The 12,003-nt window shown below is 42.5% G+C and overlaps 1 protein-coding gene across 2 annotated transcripts in view; it reads right to left on the bottom strand.

Annotated features, from left to right (window-relative positions):
- The window catches only part of CIT (citron rho-interacting serine/threonine kinase), a 73,099-nt gene continuing 61,096 nt past the window's right edge, over positions 1-12,003 (bottom strand). For both annotated transcript variants that reach the window (XM_009330819.1, XM_009330820.1), the window contains 16 exons: positions 11,768-11,905; positions 11,310-11,490; positions 11,010-11,101; positions 10,607-10,711; positions 9,557-9,726; positions 8,485-8,565; positions 8,138-8,273; positions 6,713-6,852; positions 5,741-5,833; positions 3,893-4,001; positions 3,639-3,767; positions 2,714-2,794; positions 2,014-2,092; positions 1,718-1,900; positions 534-837; positions 1-24 (listed from right to left, as the gene is read on the bottom strand). In XM_009330819.1, the coding sequence (XP_009329094.1) occupies positions 1-24; positions 534-837; positions 1,718-1,900; positions 2,014-2,092; positions 2,714-2,794; positions 3,639-3,767; positions 3,893-4,001; positions 5,741-5,833; positions 6,713-6,852; positions 8,138-8,273; positions 8,485-8,565; positions 9,557-9,726; positions 10,607-10,711; positions 11,010-11,101; positions 11,310-11,490; positions 11,768-11,905 (2,045 nt within the window). The remainder of the gene's footprint in view (positions 25-533; positions 838-1,717; positions 1,901-2,013; positions 2,093-2,713; positions 2,795-3,638; positions 3,768-3,892; positions 4,002-5,740; positions 5,834-6,712; positions 6,853-8,137; positions 8,274-8,484; positions 8,566-9,556; positions 9,727-10,606; positions 10,712-11,009; positions 11,102-11,309; positions 11,491-11,767; positions 11,906-12,003) is intronic.

Here is a 12,003-nt window from a genome sequence, read left to right as displayed (position 1 = left end):
TTACACTGAAGACTGGTCCCAGACCTGGCAGGGAAATAAAACGACAGTTACAGGTTGCACATATTTTTCTCACATATGCACAGGTGCCAGCAGCAGTACATCACCTAACTGCTGCTGCTACCGCTGAGCAAGTGCCGTATGCCCGCTTGCTTCTGGGTGGCATAATTCTGACAAAAGCAAGCACTATCAGCATCACTCTGAACACAGCAGGCTCCCACTTTCCTTTCTCCAGACATTGTTCCCCTTCAAGTCCTCAATAACTTGATTTCTGTTAGTAAATGCACCTTTGCTTTCAGATCTGGAGGGCTTTAGCCTGTTCCAGAGCCAAGATGCTTTTGCGGTTACAGAACTAGCACAAGGGAAGGTGTTCACAGAGCCAGCGAGTTACACCATACGTGCTCTGTTTTAATGGAAGCTGGGGTGGAGGGGGGTGAGATTTGATTTGCTGTTGTTCTTTACAGTACCACCAGCTCTTCTGCAGTACATGCCTTTTCCTGAGATGGGAAAAGTTCTGAGGCTCCTGACTTACTTACCTTATTGACTTGAGCAAGAGGAGTTCTGGCACCACTCACAGGCATTCGTCCTCGGCTGCTCTCTTCAAACAGTCTTCCAGGGGACCTTTCTCTGCGGGTGCTCAGGAGCCGGCCTGGAGACTTCTCCCTCTCCAGTGGTCGCCCAGGTGACTTGTCCCTCCGCAACTCTGTCCTTCCCTCGCGGTACCGATGTGGTGTGCTTGGTTCTCGAGGGTGGCTTGGACCTTCCGGTGGTCCTGGGCTTGATGCTACCCGCTTGGTTATGTGCTCGTTGTATGTGGGCGGACCTCTCTTGTTAGGGCTACTGTCATTCAAAAATAATGGACGGGAACAGCTGAGCGACAAAAACCTCACGTTACATTTTCTTTTAGCAAAAATGTAACTTTCCCCAAACACCCAGCAGGGTTTAGGTGAAAAAGCATCAGACCTCCCTGAGCCAAGATGAAGAGAAGTGCAAAGATACTTGGACAGCTGAGTATTCGTTACATTAGCCACACTAGTAAAGTGCCTTAATGAATTGCTAATGTAAGTCCCGTCTATGTAACAGGCCGGAAAACCACACATTTTCATATACTTCAGCAGTATACTTTTCCATGTAAAAGTACATTAAAATTTGATCTATGCCTTTCCACATACAAAGTTTTCAGTAGCTCCAGGATGTTTGGGCCAGGTTAGGATGAGCTACAAGCCTCAATTTCTCAGTTTCCAATGCACGGTGGCACTATCAACCCCAGTATTTATTCACCTGTCTGAAGTATCGCTGTTCTGCTGAACAGAACAAGATCGTATCACAGCTGTCTCCCTAAGGCACGCTCATTATTTAAGAGGAAGGGGCTCTTGCTTTAGAGACGTTACAGTCAATCGATGTTCAGTGTCATATCAATAGCATCTAAGCTCACCAAGCTTTGAAGTCGCAGCTGTATCAACGTAAAAGTAAACCAGCTGAAGATCACAAAGCGTTTGTGGAAGAGATTACCCACATATTCCTACAGAGTTAATGTTTCTGGATTTTAAAACATCAGAGACCGTACTCCTTGTTCTATTCCAGCATTACAGTAACTGGCTAACGCCAGCCTCTCTAAGAATGGAACAAGGGCGTCCCACAACATCGGGGGGAAAAGCCATCTGGAACAAAGTTTGCTTACGAGGTGCACAAGGACCATAACACACGGCCTTCATCATACCTGCGTGTAGCAGAAGATCCTCTGTGGTGCTGCTCATTGTTGGTCTCCTTCACTAGATTGCCCTTACAGCAAATCACCCTTAATTTGTCTTGGTAGGAGGAGGCCAAGTAGATCGCTCCAGATGAAATTGCAGGCCCTAGATACCGCGGATTTGGTATCTCCAAATGGGCTCGTGCCGGAGTTCTGGGTAAAATTGCAGGAAAAAGTCTTTACAATGACAACACTGTACCTTTTCCTGGCAAGTACACAGTCTTGCAGCCCATGCTGTTCAAAGTAATGAAAAGAGAACAACTTACCCTAGAGAAGCTCGTGCCTGAATCTCGATCACTTCAAGGGAATTGAAGTGGGTCACAAACAGATAGGGCTCCCTGTAGGCTGAAGGAGCATCACAGAGGGAGGAAAAAACACAAAAAATTCTCTATTAAAAACTTCTAAAAAGCATCAGTGAGCACAAGAGCCTCACAGCCCCTTGGGAAAACTAAGGGAATATATTTTCTGTAAGAAGGCATAGACGCTATTACTAAATAGGGAGATGCAAGCTTAAAGAATTTGTTGCTTTGAAACTATCTGTATCTCAAGAATTTTACTAACCAAAGTATCGTGAAAAAGGCATTAAAAACAGACTATTAACTGATCAAAATCCCACTAGGTAGTGCGAAAGGCCTGAGGGAACCACACTGACATTATATACTCTTGACTATTTCAGAAACTTCCAAGCACGATTAAAAATTCCCCTAGCCAGTTCAATCCCTGTCAGACTAGAAACACTAAGGAACTGTAACTTTGGTTTAGTTTTCCTCAAATTGTTTGTACTTCAGAAGGTTTGCCATTTGGATTTATAATGATCTTAAATCATGGGAAAATCTCCATAGTTTCTGGGAGAATTGGGAGAGGGAAGAGGAAACGGAAGCACTGGGTGAAGAATACCTGTCCCACAAGGATGCTTCCCCGTTTCAATCATTTCCATAATCCAAGTGAATGTCCCTCAACACCTACCAAAAGCTAAGGGCAAGCGATTCCATTTCAGGTCATCTGTCCTACTGCGTCTTCCATAGGAATCCACAAAGACACCAAACTCTGCCAAGAAAAGTAATGTCATGTCATGAGCACGTGCCTGAATTTTATTTGTTTATTTTTGAAGGGACAAAGGCAAGTGACCCAGGGCTTCCTAACAGGGACAGCGTGCTTACTATCTTGCAAATCCTAGAGTGCCGTGAGTTAACTCCAACTGACATTGAATTGGCTAGATGTAGGAGTACTTTCAGTATCAAAAGGTACTGCAATTCTAGGTCTCTCTATACCGATTAAGGTAAGGTTATTATTTAATCTACGGTTGGGAAGAGTCCTACTGTAACTCACCCAAAATTACTGCTAGTGGGCTTTTGAAGACGTCCTGTGCATTTCCGTGACACTGTCCTAGAGGGCCAACAAAAGCCGCTATACGAAAGAATAGCACCCTCTTATTTCATCACAAGATGATCAAAAAGTCTTATCTGTCTGTATGGAAACCACACAAGAATGCCAGAGTTTGAAAACCCCTTAACATTTTATCAGGAAAACCAAACACCTGTTTGCACTTAACAGTGACTACAACCCCTTCCCTTCAGGCACAGAAGCCTACTTGCGGTAACTCATCCACAGGCACAGAGAACTTTTAAGCCAGAAGCGAGCTGACCAAAAGCACCTCAGCAAGTGCTATTTTGGTGCCAATGCCCTGTGCATCTTTACTGTTTAAACCACCGGCCACAACCCTTCCAGGGCTTTTGGATTCACAGTCTTCAAGAAATCTTTGTTACCAGGCACTAGAAAGTCAGCTCTGTTCAGCTCTCCTTTACAACAGTACTTCGGTACCGTCTGGCAGTTCACGTACCAGAGAGAGCAGATGTAGCGCAACAACTGCACAACCATACAGCACGCTTACCATGGAAACACAGCAGATACTCCTCCCTCTGCCCCGTTGGGTTCACTTGGATGATACTGACTGGAAAACTGTTGGTGGAAGCAGCAAACACAGCAGAGGCCAAAGTGTGGTCATTTTTATCCAGAAACTCTGCAAAGAGGATGGAGAAAAACAGCCTGATCAGCGCCAACTCTTTTTCCCCCTGAACTGCTTTAGAAAAGCCCCGAAGGAATCTGTGGAGCCACTTGGTGCATTCCTCAGGAAATGTCTCCTACCCTCCAGCGTATACTGCTTCATCTCAATTTCATAGAACTTGTTGGTTCCAATGATGATGCTGTAAGTGGTCAAATGGATGCAGCTGCAAGGCTCAGAGGTTTCAATCTCCTGGAAAAGAGGAAAGTACAGACCAATATTAGTTCCCTGTAACAGTTTACAGATTTTTCTTGTTCTGGAAGACTATATATTGCCACATTTATCTCTTTAAAAGGGAGAGATGGCAACCTCAAAGTCACTAACTGTCTCTCAAAAGCAAAGTATTTCTGCTGTTAACACTTAGGAAGTTAGCTTGATGGCTCCCTTAAGCAAAAGGAAGACAAACATACACAATCTTCCTTCCTTCTTTGTACAGCATAATGCAGATATGCTGTCCACCAAGATCTGTATTGTGATTGAACAGCTAGGATAGCTCTGCACGTTAGCCTGAACACACAGATCCCCAGATCTTCTGAGGACAAGATTCCTTGCATAATTCCTAGTTTATCTGGGAATTTAGTTGGCAGAACAGAAGAGCATATTCTGGGCTTGCTGCCATCTTGTTAGGATATAAATGCAGTTGTCTGGATTAGCAGAGATAAGGAAAACCTGCCTTCTGAAACACGCCTTTACGTGTTTTGCGTGTAAGCCCTTGTCAAGGCACTTGGCACCATGGGGGTGAATGGCGGCACTAGCAGAGGACGGTGACTGTACATCTTCAGTGTTTCCTGCCAGCTGCTGCTCCATTGTGAGCGAGAGCTGGTATCAGCTACAATACTTGTAGATGTTCCAGGTTTGCTGGCATCCACATTGTTTGTGCCAAGATCTTCTCCATCAAACCTGTCTTTACTTTCAAGAAGGCCAGCATCTGAATTACTGTGCCGACTCTGCTTCCTTACGGCAGTGCAAGTGGGGATAAAAGCCTCAGTCAAGCTGTAAATTGAACCGGTGCCTTCAAAGTATCCCCTGCAGAAGCTCACGGGGGTATGTAGTCTGACCTGAACATCCCTTAATTTGTGAATTGGGGAGGACGTGAGTTTCTGGGTACCAGCCCGTTTTAAGGCGGGCAGTGTTTAAACACTCTGAGAATTTCTCTCCTGGATGTGTATGAGCGTATAAAATTTTTTCATGACAATTCATTGGACTTGTCTTCGAGAGGAAGAGTGGGTTAGATGCTCGGAGTATTATCTGCCTGCAATCGGCTGTCTGAAGAAGAGTTGCCGTAGTTCTGCTTTTCATACCCGTGCCTGGCAGAATGAAGCAGTACGTGTACCAGAACGGTACAGTGCTGCGGGTAGAGAGGGTTACATACAGAGGAGGTGTACACGCAGCCATGCGAGATCCGTATCTTACGGACTTGTTTGCTGGCCAGGAGAAAATACACGTAGATCAGGGTAAGAATGGGAAACAGCTGCCTATCCTGTGATGGAATAATACCAAGTACCCTTTGATTTTCACTGGTACGGTAAACAAACTCAGATACCCGTTGCTTCCTTATTTGAAATGAAGAGAGAAGTCATTTGTTATGGATTTCTCCAAAGACAACAGAGGTGAGGGAACACTGCTGGATAATTAAGATGATAGCCTTTTTTGGGTAAATAAGCGAGGGCAGGATTACAGCTGAGTCCAGTATCTCAAAAAAAAAAAAAAATCACAGTTCTGTTCTGCATCTCTCCAAATATGCCAACTCTTATTAAAGGAAATCGCTGCCTACTCCAGTTTTAGTCAGTGCACATTGCAATTTGCTATCACTTTAGCTGACAAACAAATGTTCTTATGCATGCAAAAAGGTTTAAGATGCTTGCTCCAAAGCAAAGCCTTAGTGCAATGTGTGAATTACCTTAGCTACGGAAGGGCATTACTCAGCTTACCTTTCTGATGCAGAACTTGCTCAAGCTCTCATTGTATCGCAGAACAACCACTTTATTGGGCATGGCTGCACAGATACACAGACCATTCTCAACCTGTAAGGAAGATTACAAGCACAGTTCAGGATGGTAATACAGAGTAAATTCTAATGCTGAGGGTGTGAAACGGATCTGAGTCCCTCCTGCCACAAAAAGAACTTAGCAGAGAAAAGCAAGTACATTTTTAATAGGATAGTTACTATGAATTAGTGAAATAGCGAAAAGCCTCTTCACATTCTCAAAAGAGAACGTGAATTTGAACTGCTTCTATGATTTCTTTTGTACTTGAAAGAAGTTAATAAAAAATTCAAAGGTTTTCCACAGAAGAATGTTTTGTTAAAAGGGATAAGAAATTCACACAGGTTAGGTCTAAGTTTTAACCTCTGAAACATTTATCTTGAACATCACTTTGAAATGGATGATGTTCAGTTTGTTATCAAAGCAGTCCACAGAAGTAACTGTTAATGAGAATTTTTGCTGTGGCTAAATGTTCCATGCTAAAACTGGGAATTAGTGTAAATATCAAGCGTTATCAAGTGATGCAAACACCTAAGTAAACTTGCTAGCCTGGAAACTGTTACATGACCTTCAAGAATAAACAGTGGATGGAATTCGCTAATTATAAATCTCAAAATTGAAGTCAACTGTGAGGAGGCAGTTATACTATACTATGCTGTATTTCTTATTATGTAGCAGTTCGGGCTATACCATCACATCATCCTGACTGAATTTATCCACATTAGTAGCAGATCCTCCGTACCGTCTCCAGCTCAGCCTCTCTCCAGCCCCTATACTCTTCTTATTTGAAGAAAAAGATTTAAACGAGAATATAGACCTTGGATTTGCTGCCAGTGAAATAAAGATGCTGATTCCATTAATACTAAACTCAGTGCAGTCTAAAGGGTGGTCTGGGGGCGCGAGGAAGCTGTATCCTACCTTGCCAGCAGCAAAAAGGTGACATCCTTTGACAGCCTCAAAGACATTTGGTGAGATATCAGGCTGGGCTGGGAGGTGAGACTGGGCTAGAGATTGCTTCACTTTCTTTACATCAACAAGACAGAGAGCCCTTTCTTCTCCTGGAAACAAAAGTGGTTACATTTTGTCAAGGGAAAACTCCCTATTCTCTACAAAAGTCTGTTCCGTTACCTAAGCAGCAGCTTATCGTTACAGGCTGTTACTGTGGTAACAGTCACAATGTACCACGTAGAATTCATTCCATATTATTCCTATTAAAAGTGAAACAGAAAACTTACAAAAACCCAACCACACAACAGGCAGCAAATCCACTGGGAGAACAGCCATTCTCTCCGTGGATTATTAGTATTGCCAAGGTCTAGCAGATCACAACACAACAGGGGCCTCATTAGGGCACTATTCAAAATTAGCCGGGAAGTTCTATTTTACCCTTTGGAACTTCTTAAAGTAAAAGGTGCTTTAGCCTCTCCGTGCCAACAGAACCGGCAATGGAGTTCCAAGAAGTGCCCTAATAAATTGCATTTATAGACCAAGCCCAATTCCTCTCAGCAGTCTAGCGATACAGGAACATAGCCTTCTCCTAATTTTGTGTGAGATTTTCTTTTTCCAATTGCTTTTTTCTCTACCACCCTGAAACAAATACAGCATGGACAGCTTAAATCTTTACAAGGGGAAAAATGCAGAACAAACAGAACAAGAGAGAGAATTTGTTTTTCATTCCCTACAAATGTCATACAGACGCTTGGCAATTTGGGCTTTCAGATGAAGACACGCCCTAATCTTCAGCATGCCTACATCCGTGTAGGAAGGATTATCTCTGGAAAACCACAGATGGAGAGATTAAAGCTGGTGCTCCTTTCATAAAGGAATCTTAAACAAACCATGAAAGAAGTCCCAATTTTGTTACATGGATTAGTGTTTAGGGCAAGAGAGGTTCAGAGTTGTTGGCCCTAGGCCACCATGATCGCATCGTGGTCCTCAAATGGTTAACTACGTTAAAAAGAAAGGGTATGGAGTGGTTAGGAAGAGAGACGCTCACTGATCACCTCAACACTTTTTAAATTAAACTTAAAATGACAACTGACCCCTAGGCTGGAAATGTTTTGCCTCTGGTTCCTCCCTCCCTCAGCTTTGGAAACTGAGAAATCACTTTCTGAAGGTTTAACTGGGCCTTCATTCACACATTCATTTACAAGAAAGCCTCAGACAATACTGCGTTAACCACAGTAATTGACTCCTGACAATATACTGATTAAAAAAAAAAAAAGAAGACGGCCTGTAGCGAATCTAAAGGAAGGCCCGGCCCTTTGGCACCGCAGTACTCTCCCAGTACAAAGCAATTACCGTCTATTTACTGCCGGACAATGGTAACATATAGCCCCCTACCTGCTATCATGAGTAGCTTCTCCAGATCCTTGATGAGGTGAATTTGGAAGACAGCACCCATTCCTGGGATGTGCGTTAAGGAGTTCTTCAGTACATTCAGGGCATAGAGACCTTCTTCTGCACCCACCAGTACTACCTGCAGCGACAATGGGCAAAAAATGAAAGCAGCGCTACGTGAGGAGAACGCGGAATGCTCCAAGAACAAACTTGGACGACACTGTTTACCAGAGAAGAGAAAAAACAAGCCAACAAAGCCAGTATGTAATTACACATATTGCTCTTAAGATACCGTTTCCGTGAATGACATATCCAATACTCAGGAAGGCCCAACTGAATATTATCATTACCTGGTCACTGAAGGGCATTGTGCAATTTATATCCAAACGGTCTTCACCCTCTAGCTTCAGCAGGGAGTTTCCGAGCAATTTCTGCAAATGACAAAAAGATTTTGTTGTTGTTGAGTTAATCTTTATCCCTTTCTCTATCAGTATTTTAACCATGTAAGGTCATCATTTCAGACAGGCAAAAAGCTTGGCACAGATTTCTTTATCGCCGAAAGCTAAAAATTGCGGGGATACCGCCTACAAAAGGATTAGTAAACTTTTATCTACCTGAAACGCAGTCAGGCAAACCGATCAGAATTAACCTAAACTCAGACAGAACCTATTGTTGTCCCTATCCTTTCCATTTCCCCTCATCTCCTGCAACGGAGCAGCGAAATTTTCCTAGGGGAAGGATTAAAAAAGAGAGTCCAAATGTTGGTGGGAGCATGTATTTTCCTCAGAGACAAAAGGAATGCTAGCATGAGAAAAGAGATGATTTCCTGCTAGTCAGATATTCCCTACCTCCAGAGCTAACATTCCAATGTGCAATGCCATAGAACAAAATCTCCCTTTATCAGAAAACAGAGCGTTATCAGTGCAACAATGGTGAAAAAGGCCATCCAAACCCAAAACAAATCCATTTAACCTGTCAGGAATAAAATTCAAACTAAAACACACCCCCCACCACGCCCCCCAAGAAACACAAAAGCCCCGACTCCTAAATAAGAATGGGAGAGGAGGGAGCTTTCTGCTTGTTTCTTTCTTTCTTTTAAGCTCTGCTCATTCGATGTGGTACATTATGAGACTGGATTTAAACCATGTCCTAAGCGCGCTTTCTTCCTTTTCTGTTTGCTGGAATTACAGAGGCACAATTTTGGGATCCTCTTACTATGCTCCGAATCTCAAGAAGGGTATTGCAATATAAAGCATCGTCTCACAATGAACTAGTTTCCTGGTACTCGTATTGTACATCGTAAGGCAGGAGTAATAACTTACCTTCACTTAAACCTCAGTATGTCAAATACCGAAAAATTATTTTTCAAAACTCTGCTCCCTCCCAGAATATTTTATTATTAAATGAAACTTTTATACTCACAGCATCAGCCTCAGCTTTTTCTCTGGAAACTCTCCCACCTGCCACTATTGATTCCAGTGCTGTGACCCAGCGCTGTTTGTCAGGGAAGCTGGGTGCTAACAGGTAGAGTGTTCTACCAGGCCAGCAAGTGGTGTGTGGATGAGACTCCAATTTTAGGATATATGGCACATCTGAGATGTTATATAGATAGAATAAGACTTAGATTAGTTTGTGGAATATTGTCAGCGGATTAAAATCAACACCTTTCAGCCTCATTGGAGAGAAGTTGTATTTATCATCATGACGTGTTACCAAGGCAATTTATACATAGGTTTCTCCTTTACAGGTCCTGCACAGGCTAGCTACTTAAAGCTAAATATTAGCTGGATGTATGCAATCCATACATACAATGCTGTCTCTACTAAATAAAAATAATTTCTTGCCTTTTATTCAAAAGAGAAAGAAATACCATTGTGAAAAAAAGTACAAAAACAGCCACTTGACTAAAGTTTTCCCTGTGCTGCTCAAGAAAAATCTGTAAAAATTGGTTATGGAAACCTTTGTTTTTAACAATCTGTATCCTTTAATGTTAAAGTCAAGACATACATAATCTTTTCATCAGTTCTATTCAATACATACAAAGCAAAACATCAACATTTTTTCAGAATAAGAGACTGGATACACCCCACAGTATTTCTGAGTTAATGACTTGCTGGTTAGAGCACAATGGTGGCATGAATTACGACACTTCACACTTGATAGAGAGCATTGAGAGAAGAAATGTAAATAAACCGAGTGCTTTAAGGTATGTTACAAAACTCTTAAAATTTACTTCCATTTGGCTTGATGATTGTACTATTTGCAGTTCAACTACCATGACAGAAGCAACAGCCTACGTGTAACTAAATCTAGATGACTGACCTATTCACCTAATTCAAATAGAGGTAACCTCAAAATTACACAGTTACAGAATGGAAGTTAAAGGGAGAAAATTCTGTTCAGCCAAACAGAACGCCAACTGGTGGCAAGCCAGATGAAATCCATTTGACCTCATCTACATTAGATTCTCACCTGTCTTTGCTGTATTGGTAAGTTCAGTAGCTCCTACAGCTCCGTGGACAGTTACATCGCCATCAGGAAGGCAGAGCTCAAATTCCTCCAGAGGCCTCTGTCCAGCTGCAGGGAGAACGGGGAGACAGATTAAGAAGAAGAACAAACAAGTAAATAGCAAGAAAATAATTGTGATAGCAAAATGAAGTGGATACACACTGGATGTTTCACAGCTGGATTATTACAACGTACCAGCTAATAAAACTGTTAAGGATCTAGAAAAACAACAATGTTGCCTTATTACAGAAGATTTAGCTAAATTAGGTCTGGCCACAGCAAACAGTAACAATCTTTAAGCCTCTCAACTCACCAAACAGTATCTGAAGGTTAAAAAAAAGTGTTCTTCCTAGAAATGCTAAGTTACCTTCTCTTGCTTCTGCATCATAAATGAGCACTTTCGTTCCCTCCAGGACAATATACTTCCTGTCCCAGCCCTGTTGCCCACGTTTATTATTCCTGAAGAAAATAAGCACAAAGCCACGTTGGATTTTCTGCTTGGATTCTGAATAAAACAAGCATGCAACTCCTAGAAAGACGAATTTCCGTGGTAATAAGTACTTGTAACGGGCATGTACCGATTATCACATTGTAAGAGCCAGGATAATATAAGGAACTGTTCCAAATGTTTCAGCACCCGATAAGGCACCAGGATTCATGTTTATACCTTGGCACTTTCATCCATCCTTCAAGTCGTAGACTGCTGCTTGGCTCCTTCAGCTGCAGACCGGGAGAATTCATTTTATCCCGGCAGAACGCTTCAGAGAAGTGCGTGGCATATTCTGCTGGCAGTCCACAAGTAGCTGGCAAGCAAGTGGAGCATTTTGGGTGACACATCACCTGGCATTCTGACAAAAGGACAGAGAAAAACTTCTGTTCAATGACAAAAAAAATCATGACACAGCTGCCTCAACTTCTAACGCACAAACCCCGGCTTTTCCAAGGCTCTCCTTCTCCTCTAAACCATCAGATGTTTTCTAATGTAGAATGTTTGCACCAACTCGTTTCAAAGTCTTCATACTCGGCCCTTTCTTCAGCTTCTGCTGAAAATCTGCTCTAGACAGCTGATGCTTTTTCATTCTACCGGCCAGTTACACTTTGTTTATGCACACGCTCTGCTCTTACCAAGACATTTAGACGCTTGCCGTCCAAAGTGCACAGTATCCAGACACACCGCACATTTTGTTGCTCTCATATTTAGCCCCACGTTAAAACGATGCGGGATATTATGATGCATTCGCTCTTTTAGGCGTCGGCTGTACTCTGGAAGGGACAAAATTTATTATCAGGATGAAAACTGTGATAGGGATGAAAATTATAGTAGGTTTTGGCATCTTAAGGCCAAGGTAATAAAAAGTGAC

This window comes from Pygoscelis adeliae, unplaced genomic scaffold (assembly GCF_000699105.1).
Source record: "Pygoscelis adeliae isolate BGI_AS28 unplaced genomic scaffold, ASM69910v1 Scaffold358, whole genome shotgun sequence".
Lineage (NCBI taxonomy): Eukaryota > Metazoa > Chordata > Aves > Sphenisciformes > Spheniscidae > Pygoscelis > Pygoscelis adeliae.
This window is presented reverse-complemented; position numbering and strand designations above follow the sequence as displayed.